Below are 13,774 nucleotides of genomic sequence, written 5' to 3' on the forward strand. Positions count from 1 at the left end.
CATACCGAAATTCGAACACACCGCCATACATAGTGCCACGCAAATTCCGGAGTATGAGAAGCTTCGGCTAAATTTAATCAATCCGCTCTCTACGGCGATGATCCGGGACTACTGTGGCTATATGTGCGTGTCGTATCTTCGACATAGATGGAGATGCATTTCTTGAGTAATCCATGCTGTGGGAATGCTATCATGATGGTACCGTACCGTAGTGTTCTCCTCATCACAGGATTGAGTGTACACAAGCCTAGTACAAGATTGACTTGGCTCATGATTCTTGGATTGCTGGAGTACAGAGCAGCTGCTGAGACCGAGCCCAGCCTGAGTTGTAGTCTTGCTCTGAATCAGTCCTTGTCCAGAATGATGGGTCTTGGTGGATCTGCCCATGTTGGTAGCAACTCTTTCTTTTTCCCCTTCAGGACGGTTATGTTGTCTTGGGAAACTGAGAATTCAAAGATGGGCTTATAGACATCAAGTTAACCAAGGGAATCCGTTGGTAGCAACTCTTTCTTTTTCCCCTTCAGGACGGTTATGTTGTCTTGGGAAACTGAGAATTCAAAGATGGGCTTATAGACATCAAGTTAACCAAGGGAATCCCTGTGTGCCCATTTGAATTGTAGAGAATGGGATTGGTTTTCTGCGGGGCCCATATTCGACCACAAAATAATGTAGGGGGCAGGTTTCGTCCTATGACTTCTAGATCTAATAGGGTCAACTGATTAGCCAAGTCCGGTCAACTGATTAGCGAAGTCTGGAGGATGATGCTCTCGCCTGTCTCGATTGAATTGGTCATGCGATAAGCTCTGTGCTTGCACCAGCCACGCGTCGCATCCGGAATTGTACTACAAGTCTGGCGTAACTCTCAGTTCGTCGAAATGGTAATTTCAGTGACGTTTTTTAGAACTTCGTAAAAAAAGAAGTGCCCTTCTATGGACAAAATGTTTCCATATTTCTATTAATACAATTTGGGTTCATCCACAACCGTATTGTTCAATGTCAGTTGGGGATACGATATCCGTATATGAGTCTACTTAGAGATCAAGCTTGGTCGTCCTCGAGGGGGATTGTGTGTATTGATGTTTTGTGGTGGTATGAGCTGGGGAGACTCAGGCGGCTTTGCGTGTGACCATCACTTAGGTAGACAGCCGGGTTGCTGGACTGGCTCTCTCCGATCAATTTGCACTGCACGTAGGCTCGCACATCTGCAGGAGGAGTGCAACGACCTCAATCGGTCACCATGGCGGCAGCCAACGCCCCCATCGCCATGAGGGAGGCGTTAACGGTACCTCTCTTTTTGCCGTTTTCGAAAACATCTGGATGTAGAAGTTTTTTAGTTGAACTCGTCGGAGTTGTTTTCTGAGTGTGAAGTTTATTTGTGGATTTTTTTGGAGCGTTAGAAGGCGTGGGGTAGTGCAAATTGTGATCTGTGGATCGCGGGGACGTTTGGATGTAAAGGAGCTTTTGTCTGGGATGCCTGGGGTGAAGGAAGATTTCATAAAGAAGGATTATAGATAGAAGATGGGGGGTGAGGTGTTTGCATGGGCTCAGGTAGTTGTGCTTGAGGTGGAGGATGGGATTCGGGACCTGGGGAGGTGGCTATGTAAGTTTCGATTTTGGCTGCAGTTAACTTTGTTTGCAGAGTGGTATACTAGAGTTTTGCTGAGCTTTGCTAATTCTGGCAATGCAGCTTACAAGTCTGGGCATAAACCAACAATTCGTGACATTTACACATGTGACGATGGAATCCGACAAGTACATTTGCGTGCGGGAGACTTCTCCTCAGAACAGTGTAGTGATTATCGACATGTCGATGCCCAATCAGCCTCTGAGGCGGCCTATTACTGCCGATTCTGCACTCATGAATCCAACCAGTAGAGTTCTTGCGCTGAAAGGTGCGTTCTCAGTCTCATGCACGAGGTTAAGATCAGAGAATATGGTGCTTTACAGAGATGCGATAGATTTGTCGTGCTTCACTGCAACAGGAATTCAAGGACACATTCTGCCCTGACGATTCCTAGTATGTGTGCCTTGCTGAGTCAGTTGACCTCACCCCCGAGGTTTTCAGGGCTTTGTTCAGTTCCAAAATTAGCTTCTAGAGAGCAATGTTCAAGTAATTCAATTATGTAGAAATCAAAAAACTATGGAGTATCGCAAGCAGAAGACTGATTCGACCGAGAGTAGGCCTCTAATTTCTTATCACATTCACTTTAAAGAAGAAATTATATGGGGAGAAACTGACAGCTTCAACGCGGAACCGCGTTGTACAATCCTCAAGTCTACTGAGTGTTTGGAAGGATTGTATATTGTAGCTGGAGGGGCATGAAAATGTAAGAGTTAAGTAGGTGCACGATTCTACTTCACGTTTCTACATTAAATTCTTTGAAACTGTTGCTGTGTAACAGCAAGTGATCAAGTTACAGGGTTTTAGATGTACGCCTTCAAGAGATTATCTTCTGCTTTTAAAAATTAACATTCACCTATGCCTTTACTTTCTTCATCGCGTCTATCGAGGAAAGAATACCAGAGAAGTATCGTGTGATCAGGCACCGATTAAGCAGTTGAACATTTGTATACATGATCGTGCGTACTCTTTATGGATTTCTAGGTGGAACTATGGTTTGTATAGGGATATGCTGCCATACTTAGGTATTTCAGTGTCAATATGAACATGATGCACTGATAAATAAAGCCGTTAAGAAGTAGTCTTTTGACAAGCCTTTCCTTTGCAACTTCGGAAATTGAAGAATCTTGCCAGTTGTACACGTCTCTAGCAAGGATTTCTGCACCTCTATTTTAGTGCTAGATATTCTTGTGTCATTTTGATCTGCGAAAAGAGCTTGAATGCTTTTGGTACCTAAAGCGTCATTGTGTATACACAATCTTAGGTACCAACCGTGAACATGCAAAGTGATCAGCTGCTTAGTTTCAAGCTATAAACAATTACTATTTCACATTTGACCTGTAGTTCTGATGATTTGGGCTTTGTTCTGAAATCCTGAGCTAATTTTATATGGCCGTCGAAGACCTCCTTTTAGGGGCCACATGGACTCGAGGACCTGAGTTATTGATCCTGCATTTGTAGATTGTCTGTAGCGTAGTTGTAAATCATTGAGCTATAGATTATCTTTTTGGTTTTTGATGTCTAAGATGTACTTGCTAGAACGTCAACTTTATGAAGTACTGATCTTGGCTATGTTGGTGCTCTAATCAACAGCTCTAATTCCTGGGTCAACGCAAGATCACTTGCAAATTTTTAACATTGAGTTAAAGGCGAAAATGAAATCGCATCAGATGCCAGAACAGGTAAGAATGACCTTTATTCTACCTAATTTGCTGAATGGTTAGTCTATGGGAGGCGCTTTTGCGTCAGGTGTTTTGGAGCATCAAGCTTTTTTTCCTTTCTGTGCTACCATCTAAGCTCTAGTGCTTGGCTGCTTCTTGCAGGTAGTGTTTTGGAAGTGGATTTCTTCAAAATTACTAGGGCTTGTTACACAAACCTCAGTATATCATTGGTCCATAGAAGGTATAAATCTCACCAATTGAAAGCTTCGCTTGATCCTAATTTCTCATCTCATAATGGTGAATGTGCGCCTATTCTCTGCCATGGCGAGTTTCTCATTCTATATTGCATTCAATTAAGAGGTTTATAATTCATTGGGTACAACCGAAATTGTTTAACAGTATTTGAGATCCTGCCATAACCACTGAAGCGTCTCTGTAAACTTCGATTTTCATTTCTGTAGGTGAAAGTACACCACAGAAGATGTTTGACAGAACTGCAAATTTGACTGGTAACCAAATCATCAACTATCGGTGTGATCCCTCTGAAAAGTGGCTAGTATTGATTGGTATTGCCCCTGGTGCACCTGAGGTACGTTGATCTGAGTTAATTTCCTTTCTGAACGATGTGTGCTTAATATCCCACGTTTAAGAGTATTTGCTTGTGTTAGATTATTTGGGTATTAGTATCACCTTTGCCTTGTTTATTTTGACTATAAATGCATCGTTTATATCCTCTCTGCCATTAATATGGGGCGTAATTTAAATGGCCGAACGGTTTAATGATACCATATAATATGTTCTGCAGCGCCCACAGCTTGTGAAGGGAAACATGCAATTATTTTCTGTGGATCAACAGAGGAGTCAAGCATTAGAAGCGCATGCAGCATCATTCGCAACTTTTAAGGTAACGTCTTTATTTCATGGACATCATTCCCTTCGATTGATCTGATCTTATGAGCCTCAACTTATGATAGTGTGTTTTACATACAACTGGATCTGCAGTCGTGAACTCTTGAGGTGCTTCTTGAGTGATCCAGGTTTCAGGCATTGAAAAACCTTCTCTCCTTATTTCATTCGCAACAAAGACCATGGTCGGCGCTCAACTGGTTTCGAGAATTCATATTATTGAGCTGGGGGCTCAGCCAGGTCTGTGTCTACTTTCTTTGCTTATTAAATAGAGGACTCACATATGATATCAGGTGGCAGGAAACGACTCACCAAGTCTTCTTATTGCATTCTCAACAAAAACTATAACTGCTGGACAGCTTACATCCAAGCTGCATATCATTGAGCTTGGTCCTCAACCAAGTTGGTGAGACCGGGAATGATCTGTCTCCAGTGGTTCAGTGCGTTCTCTTGTCTCATACTTCACCAGAATCAGTCCATATTTCGCGATGTTTCAGATGCTTTCCTTCATACCTTCACGTTTCTACCTTTCAAGATCCCGAACTTCCACACGATATTCACCAAAGTGAACTGGAATTTTATGACTACGAGCAGTCTTCCTTCTTGTGAATGGATACGAAGAGGGTGATATTGTCGTTACAATTAGGAGGATATTATGAAAGGCCGTTCGTAAGCCTGACTTATTTCTTATGCTTGATTTCCAGGTAGACCCGGGTTTGCCAAGAAGGCGGCGGACTTGTTTTTTCCTCCGGATTTTGCAGACGATTTTCCAGTTGCAATGCAGGTGGGTCGTTAGTGTGAGGTGCCATAGAAATGAGTACTACTGTCTTGAAAAGTACTGTCCAAGACTTCATGGTTACTTCATTGCATCTCATGTGTAATTACTCAACTTCGTCTATTGGCTGCGTATCACTGTTTTCGTTCCTCGGCCCCTTCTAACAATTAAACGTCGAGGTGTTGAACATTGAGCATGACCGATGCATTGTTGGGACCGGACAGATCTCATCGAAGTACAATCTTATCTACGTTATCACAAAGCTGGGCCTTCTTTTTGTCTACGATCTAGAAACCGCTACAGCTGTGTACAGAAACCGTATCAGTCCAGATCCTATCTTTTTGACAGTTGATGCACCAACAACTGGTGGATTTTATGCTGTCAATCGCCGCGGACAAGTTCTACTGGCGACTGTAAATGAGTCAACAATTGTTCCATTCGTCAGCAATCAGGTAAGCAACTTGGTTAACAAATGTACATTTTTTTTCTTTCTACCATGGTTGAGTGGTGATGTTTGTCCAGTACATATATCTTTTGGCATGATCATATCCAATGAACTGCAGCTGAACAATTTGGAGCTTGCGGTGAATCTGGCCAGACGAGGGAATTTGCCTGGAGCCGAGGGCTTGGTATGTTCATTTTTCCACGCGATCCATTTGAATTCGCATCGCAGTTTGTGAACATAGTTATGGCTCTGTGTGGGTCTATCCTTATCAGATGAATTTCTCACGTTTAGTTACTATATTGGAATTTTTTGTGCCTCTTCTTCCTCAGTATAACTTGTATGACTTCTATTTCATTTTTTCTTTTGTCTATTACTGCATCTAACCTCATACACTGAAGAATAAGAGACTTTGGTGTTGAGTTTAGGTTGTGCAACGTTTCCACGAGTTGTTTTCTCAAATGAAATACAAGGAAGCAGCTGACCTTGCAGCTGAATCACCAAAAGGAATACTTCGAACTCCAGATACGGTGGCCAAATTTCAGGCAAGTCACCCAGTCGTACTTTTGCCCAAATTTTGTTTCATAAAAGTTGCTTACTTTAATTTGTGTCTTTCTTCCTAGTTCACTAGCTTATAGAATCTTTAGTCTCTTTTTTTTGAAGTCCCTGTCTGTAACACATCAGACTAGCTTGTTTTTGTTTCTGACTTAACTCATGGAATTAACATGTTTTACTCTACTATTACAGAGTGTTCCAGTGCAGCCCGGACAAACGTCGCCACTTTTGCAGTACTTCGGAACTTTGCTGACAAAGGGCAAATTGAATGTGTTTGAGTCCTTAGAGCTTTCCCGGTTGGTTGTTAATCAAAACAAGAAGAACCTACTTGAGAACTGGTTGGCGGAAGACAAACTCGAGTGCAGTGAAGAACTCGGAGATCTTGTCAAGGTCTGATATTGTATGCTTATTGAGCAGTGCATCAGTCTAGATCTACTATTTTTCACTTAAGAGCTATTGCAAATGGATGTCAAGGTCTGAGTCTAGCTGATAATAATGTACATATGGCCTGGGCTACTCTTATGTAGGCAATCTTGTTATTGCATTTCCGTTTGAGAGTCGTGTGTGGGTGTTGACTATCAGTTGGTTTTATGTCGTAAGATGATTTGATGGATAAGTTCTGTTTCAGTTTTTCTTCTGTCGCTATGCAAATGGCTGGCTTAGCTAATAATTTGTAGAAAATGTTGCATGTCTTATCAGACCGTAGACAGTGATATGGCTTTGAAAATTTACATAAAGGCCAGGGCTACACCCAAGGTGGTTGCAGCTTTTGCTGAGCGGCGAGAGTTTGATAAGATTCTGATTTACTCCAAGCAGGTTAGTCATGCTCAAAATATTTGATGGCTCTTGGCCTTTCACAACGTGCTTTGTTTCCTTTGGCATTGCATTTCAGGGTATTCAATTGCCTTTCTTCTTTGTGCGGGGGAGCAAACCTACACACGTGTATTGTTTGACGCAGTTTTTCCTACACTGTAGGTTGGGTATACACCAGATTATCTGTTCCTGCTGCAGACAATACTGCTATCAGATCCTCAGGTACTTCTAAATGACATATGCTGTTTCTTTAAAAATAACCCAAGGTTGTATTTCTGATAATCTACAATCTGTTTTTTATCTTCAGTACTAATGTCATTGTCTCATTATGTGCATGCAGGGTGCTGTAAACTTTGCTCTGATGATGTCTCAGTTGGAAAGAGGATGTCCAGTAGACTATAATGTTATCACTGACTTGTTCCTTCAGGTATGGGTCAGCTCTAGTTCATATTTTTCACGTTCTAATAAATTTCCTCATCGTCTACTAGAGCACAACTTGTCTTCTAATGTTACATTCTCTAAGATGTTGTGTTTTCGTCCTGCAGCGCAACATGATCAGGGAGGCAACCGCGTTTCTTTTGGATATTCTGAAGCCTAATTTACCGGAGCATGCCCTACTTCAAACCAAGGTGTGTGTTGGCTTGCTGCAAGCTACGACTTTGTAGTACTATCAGGACATTGGAATCAGTTCAGTATTTGTCATGCTAGTTATCTCCATTACTCCTACTAATGAATCTAGGGGAGTTTTTATGTACATTATCTTTTAAAATTCGAAATGACCTAAGTTTCTGATATTTAGATTGATGTCACATTCTCAGGTACTGGAGATCAATTTGGTCACATTTCCCAATGTGGCTGATGCAATTCTGGCGAATGGCATGTTCTCCCATTATGATCGTCCTCGCATTGCTCAACTCTGTGAGAAAGCTGGTCTCTACATGCGTGCCCTTCAGCATTACACAGAGTTGAATGATATCAAGCGTGTTGTGATCAACACTCATGCTATTGAACCTCAGGTATTGCATTTAACTTGATGTAATTTGTGAACTATGGTTGGTTGGAATCCCGGAGTTTAATGTGCAGCCTCGGATGATTTAGATCTCAACTATAACGCGCCTAGTGCTTTGTGTTTGTGACTTTGCAGGCGCTAGTGGAGTTTTTTGGAACTTTGTCTAGGGAGTGGGCCTTAGACTGCATGAAGGAGCTTCTCCAAGTGAATATGCGAGGGAATCTTCAAATTATCGTGCAGGTACGTCGTTTGGAAAAGCAAGTTCATTTGTAGCCAAGGCACTTGTGATGCCATGTTGTGTGGGTTCTTGCTAGTCTAGTGATGGAGTACTTGATTATTCATTTGAGTTTTTTGGAGCTAACGTGCTTAATGAAATTGGAAGTGTTCTTCTATACAGGTTTCGAAGGAGTATGGGGAACAGCTGGGTGTTGATTCTTGTGTAAAGTTGTTTGAGAGCTTCAAATCATACGAAGGCCTTTACTTCTTCCTTGGCGCATACTTAAGTACAAGGTGGGAATTTATGTCTTTTCTTTCTTTCTGTTTTTTTTTTTAATTTTAATTTTGGCTTGGAATCTGGTATACGGTAAGCAGATTGATATGGGTGAGTTTGGGATGCATGAAGTTATGCATGCACAATCCGCCTAGTAAACTATATCTTTTTGTGTCAGCGAGGACCCTGAGATCCACTACAAGTACATTGAGGCTGCAGCAAAGACTGGCCAAATCAAGGAAGTGGAACGTGTCACAAGAGAGTCCAACTTCTATCCTCCTGAGAGGACCAAAAACTTTTTGATGGAAGCAAAGTTACCAGATGCAAGGCCTCTCATCAATGTTTGCGATCGACATGGCTTTGTGCCAGATCTTACTCATTTCCTTTATGTCAACAATATGCTTCGATATATTGAAGGATATGTGCAGAAGGTAATTTGAGATTCAATGATACATGGTTCGTAAGAATTCCTGTACAATGAGTAAAAATTGATTCTCCTTCAATGTAGTTTGGATTTCTTGATGTCTGTACTGCCTTCTATTTTTCATGCAGGTCAATCCACAAAACGCACCTCAGGTGGTTGGGCAATTGCTTGATGATGATTGCCCTGAGGACTTCATTAAGGGTTTGATCTTATCCGTCCGCTCACTGCTTGCTGTTGAGCCTCTGGTCACCGAGTGTGAGAAGAGGTACGTTGAATGCTAGTTTTTGAATCATTGTGAGCCATGTAGATGAATTTACGTTGTTCTTGTCAAGTACAAATTGCCTTGTTAATTTGTTCACCAGTACTGTCAGGAAGCTCATAGACAGATATTAGAACTAGGTTGCGTTTTTAAATGTCTAAACATTTTAGTGTCACGATTTAAACATCCTGACGTCGTCGAGAACTGATGAGTTGTGGGGTTTATAGGAATCGTCTGCGACTGTTGACACAATTCTTAGAGCATTTGGTAAGTGAAGGTAGCCAAGATGTGCATGTGCACAATGCTCTTGGGAAGATCATCATAGATACAAACAATAATCCTGAGCATTTTCTCACTACAAATCCTTACTACGACTCAAAAGTTGTTGGTAAGTACTGTGAGAAGCGCGACCCCACACTCGCAGTGGTTGCATACAAACGAGGTCTGTGTGATGATGAGCTTATCAATGTAACGAACAAGAACTCTATGTTCAAGCCTCAGGCCAGGTAAAGATTAATTCTGTCGCTTTGCCACTTCTAAAATTCTCTGTCAATCTCGGGCTCATGTATTTCTTCTATTTCAAGTGTCTTTTTCTGTTAGTCCTCTACTCGCGGATACTTTTTTTTACCTTCTGTACTTGAATGTTCTCTAAGTTTGTCCTCTTGGTGGTGATCAGGTATGTGGTTGAGCGTATGGATCCTGAGCTATGGTTGAAGGTTCTCGACCCAGAAAATCCCTTCAGGAGACAGCTCATTGATCAAGTCGTTTCTACTGCACTGCCAGAGAGCAAGAATCCAGAACAGGTGTCAGCCACTGTTAAGGCATTCATGACTGCAGATTTGCCCCATGAGTTGATCGAACTTCTAGAGAAAATTGTTCTACAGAACTCTGCCTTCAGTGGCAACCCGAATCTCCAGAACCTGCTCATTCTCACAGCAATCAAGGCTGATAAATCAAGGGTTATGGACTATATCAACCGATTGGATAATTTTGATGGTCCAGCAGTGGGGGAAATTGCTGTTGGTGCTGAGCTTTATGAGGAAGCATTTGCTATATTTAAGAAGTTCAACTTGAACGTGCAAGCTGTCAATGTCCTCTTGGACCACCTCCGCGACATTGACCGTGCTGTGGAATTTGCAGCACGAGTGGAAGAGGATGAGGTCTGGAGCCAGGTGGGTATGGCACAGTTGAGAGAAGGGCTGGTAAGTGATGCCATTCAATCTTTCATCAAGGCTAACGATGCTACCCAGTACAATGAAGTTATAAATGTGGCATCCAATGTCAAAGCTTACGAGGATCTTGTCAAATACTTGCATATGGTTCGGAAGAAGGTGAAGGAACAGAGGGTGGACTCGGAATTGATTTATTCCTATGCTAGACTTGATCGATTGGGTGATATTGAGGATTTCATTATTTCTCCTAACCTTGCGAATCTGCAAACCGTTGGAGACCGACTCTTTGATGACTCCTTGTACGAAGCTGCCAAAATCATATTTACTCACATCTCCAACTGGGCTAGACTGGCGAGCACTCTTGTCAAAATTCATCAGTATCAAGCAGCTGTGGATGCGGCTCGGAAGGCCAATAACTCACGGACTTGGAAGGAAGTGTGTTTCGCTTGTGTTGATGCTGAGGAATTTCGATTAGCGCAAATCTGCGGTCTTAATGTCATTGTCCAGGTGATTTTATTATTTTTCAACCAAGTCTTAGATGATTACTTAGTTGACTACCTTTAATCAGCTGTGTAAGGAGAAGAAAAAATCTGATGCAAGTTATCTGCTGTTTCTGTCTTGTTGACTCTCGGATTCTCATGTGTTTGGATTATGTTTATCATTCTTGTTTTTGATATCATCATTACTAGTTTGGCTGGTGGCATTCTTATGCAGTGCTGGATGAGATCACTTTAATAAACCGCTTTGTAATGGGGTTTTACCAGGTGGACGACTTGGAAGAAGTCAGTCAGTACTATCAGAACAGGGGTTGTTTTGTGGAGCTTATCTCTCTTATGGAGAGTGGGCTTGGGCTGGAGCGTGCACACATGGGAATATTCACAGAACTTGGAACGCTTTATGCGAAATACCGGCCAGAGAAGCTTATGGAGCATCTCAAGCTTTTTGTTACCCGTATTAATATTCCAAAACTTATCCGCGTTTGCGACGAGCAACAGCACTGGCAGGAACTTACATTCTTGTATATTCAGTATGATGAGTATGACAATGCCGCTGCTACTATGATGAGCCATTCTCCTGAGGCTTGGGATCACATGCAGTTCAAGGACGTGGCTGTGAAGGTAGCCAATGTGGAATTGTACTACAAGGCTACTCACTTCTATCTGCAGGAGCATCCAGAGTACATCAGCGATCTTCTTAATGTCCTAGCTACTCGAATAGATCATACAAGGGTGGTAGACATCATGCGGAAGGTAAATCGTTCTGAGAGCTTTGTCATTGAAATCATGTGTTTTCTTTCCCTCTATGGATGCGGTTGCCATGTTTTATTGCATCATTAAAACTGTGTCGAACCCTTTGGTTCATTATATGCGGGTTTGAATGTGTTCACATAACAGATCTTTCTTACATTTTGTTCTTAATAAAACTGCAGGCTGGACAATTATCACTGGTGAAACCATACATGGTGGCTGTACAGAGTGCTAACAATGCTGCAGTGAATGAGGCTCTCAATGGCTTATACATTGAAGATGAGGATTACGAACGACTCAGAGAGTCCATTGATATGTATGATAACTTTGATCAGATGTCAATGGCACAGCGGGTAATTCTTCTTCACTAACTGTGAGTTGTCATGTTCATGTTCCTTGGTGCCCATTAGCCTGCAGGTGTGGCATTAATTTGGATAATTGATACTTGATAACTGATAGCTCTTAGTATTTGTTTAATTCATGTCTTTGTTTTACAAAACCCCTTCAGATTGAGAAGCACGAACTTCTGGAAATGCGACGAGTTGCAGCTTACGTCTACAAGAGGGCTGGGAGATGGAAACAGTCGGTCGCTCTTTCTAAGAAGGATAACTTGTACAAGGATGCCATGGAAACCGCCTCACAATCAGGCGATCGTGATCTTGCTGAGGAATTGCTTACCTTCTTTGTGGACAAGGTAGCTAATTGATTTATGTTATCATTATTTGGCTAAGGCTTATGCATATTAAAATAAATTAATTGATTCTAATTCTGCGTATTGGGATGTATGACACAGGGCAAGAAAGAATGCTTTGCTGCATGCCTATACACCTGTTACGATCTCATTCGTGCTGATGTTGCGGTGGAGCTCGCCTGGATGCATGGCATGATGGATTTTTGTGTTCCTTATTTATTACAGGTTTGTATTCTGAGTTCTGCTCGTCTTCCTTTCTTGTCGCTTGCCATTCAATTGTGTTTGTTCACAACTTCCGTTCTTGGTATTGCCCACAATACATGTTACTATGTTTTCTGAAAATCGGGTGTTCTTAATTCCTACTTATTGCAGTTCATTCGTGAGTATACAACAAAGGTTGATGACCTTGTCAAGGATAAAATTGAAGCAACTGAAGAAAAGAGGTCGAAGGAGTCCGAAGAGAAGGAGGTTGTGGCGCAACAGGTATATTTCCTTGTCCATTTCATTATTGATATGGGCATGTCCTTAAATAACTTGCACGAGATGTCTGTACTGTAGAAGTCATGAGGAAAGTAGTTCTGCTCACTTGCACTAGTTTACGAACCCTGGCTGATGTTTCGTATACCTTTCTTTGCAGAATATGTATGCCCAGCTTTTGCCTTTAGCTCTACCTCCTCCTCCTGTTCCTGGTGTGAATGGCTTTGCGCCTGGCATGGGCATGCCTACCATGAGTGGTATGCCACCTATGGGTGGAGGTTACGGCATGCCCCCCTTAAGCGGAGGGTACGGTATGCCTAGTATGAGTTCAATCTAACAATATCTTCAAAGGAATTTATTATTCAATCTCTATCAAGCTTCTCATCTGGGTTGAATTACGTCCAACAAAGCTTAATGTGAACAATTTGTGGTTCAACGAATGCATTTTCACGCGTTCGAGAACGGCTTTGTGGTGTGTCTGCATCGAACTGAAATTGAATTGTAGTTGGTAGTGCTGCTAGTTTGTAGATTAGTTGTAGCGCTGGTTTGTGCAGGTAGTAGGATGGATACTAAATTACCAGTGATGATCAGGACGGCCGCGTAGTCACCTATGTTGGGACCATGATATATATATGAGGGTATTGTCGATGGATTATATTGTTGAGGGATATGTGGTGGTTCCGTTCATCGGCTGCTATTGCAGATTTGTAGGGTAGAGAGAAGTGCAGCGGGCAACTCATGTACAGTAAGCCATTTGATCTGATACATTGTAGCATTATCAACATTTGAACTTCTAGTGCTTGTTTTTTTGTGCTTAGCCTGATTGAATGTCCTGCTGGATCGCCACATCCTGTTGATTTGAATTCGTCATGCCTTATTAAGGATGCACACTTCTGCTGAAAGGAAGAGGTGGTCATGCACACTAATACCACATCTACTACAACTATGTACTCATAGAATTCTTTCTGATGCCAACATGACCTTTCATCGTTCAATTCAGTGGAGTTCTATCAAACTATTGCAACTGCTAAAAGGTACAATTCTTCGACCCAGAAATTGCTTTTCACTACTAAGATGGTCCAGAACATTGAGTAAAATTAAAAACATGTAATCAGCAACATAGCTACTTCAAAAAGCTTCTAACTCATGCAATTGACAAGCTATAATAGAACTGTAGGAAGATTACTAATAAAGAGGGACTAAAAAAGAAAAGAAAAAGTGTTTAATTAGTT

At 41.8% G+C, this 13,774-nt stretch overlaps 1 protein-coding gene across 3 annotated transcripts; it reads left to right on the forward strand.

Annotated features, from left to right (window-relative positions):
- Positions 1-997: 997 nt before the first annotated feature.
- On the forward strand, positions 998-13,326 carry LOC112287489 (clathrin heavy chain 2). Of its 3 annotated transcripts, none has more exons than XM_024530520.3 (29): positions 998-1,282; positions 1,688-1,892; positions 3,215-3,303; positions 3,445-3,523; positions 3,744-3,871; positions 4,088-4,186; positions 4,320-4,428; positions 4,893-4,972; positions 5,188-5,415; positions 5,527-5,592; positions 5,834-5,950; positions 6,153-6,350; positions 6,660-6,776; positions 6,936-6,995; positions 7,114-7,200; positions 7,319-7,402; positions 7,592-7,789; positions 7,918-8,022; positions 8,180-8,292; positions 8,451-8,703; positions 8,825-8,961; positions 9,183-9,461; positions 9,632-10,634; positions 10,892-11,377; positions 11,557-11,727; positions 11,883-12,068; positions 12,168-12,290; positions 12,438-12,548; positions 12,703-13,326. In XM_024530520.3, exons 1-29 carry the CDS (start codon positions 1,238-1,240, stop codon positions 12,877-12,879), a joined length of 5,133 nt encoding a protein of 1,710 aa, XP_024386288.1. In that variant the 5' UTR covers positions 998-1,237; the 3' UTR covers positions 12,880-13,326. The 3 variants fall into 3 exon arrangements, with proteins under 3 accessions (XP_024386288.1, XP_073392757.1, XP_024386289.1); XM_073536656.2 differs by having other exon boundaries at positions 1,071-1,282; positions 4,320-4,628; XM_024530521.3 differs by lacking the exons at positions 998-1,282; positions 1,688-1,892; positions 3,215-3,303; ... (1 more) ...; positions 3,744-3,871; positions 4,320-4,428 and adding an exon at positions 4,482-4,628.
- Positions 13,327-13,774: the final 448 nt, after the last annotated feature.

Source organism: Physcomitrium patens, chromosome 10 (assembly GCF_059467195.1).
Source record: "Physcomitrium patens ecotype Gransden chromosome 10, ASM5946719v1, whole genome shotgun sequence".
NCBI classification, from domain to species: domain Eukaryota; kingdom Viridiplantae; phylum Streptophyta; class Bryopsida; order Funariales; family Funariaceae; genus Physcomitrium; species Physcomitrium patens.

Excerpts from the sequence above, each read along its gene's own strand:
- LOC112287489 (XM_024530520.3), top strand. The coding sequence starts at position 1,238 with ATGGCGGCAGCCAACGCCCCCATCGCCATGAGGGAGGCGTTAACG. Across the intron at positions 7,403-7,591 it reads ATGCCCTACTTCAAACCAAG|GTACTGGAGATCAATTTGGT; the intron begins GTGTGTGTTGGC and ends TCACATTCTCAG. Across the intron at positions 9,462-9,631 it reads ATGTTCAAGCCTCAGGCCAG|GTATGTGGTTGAGCGTATGG; the intron begins GTAAAGATTAAT and ends GGTGGTGATCAG.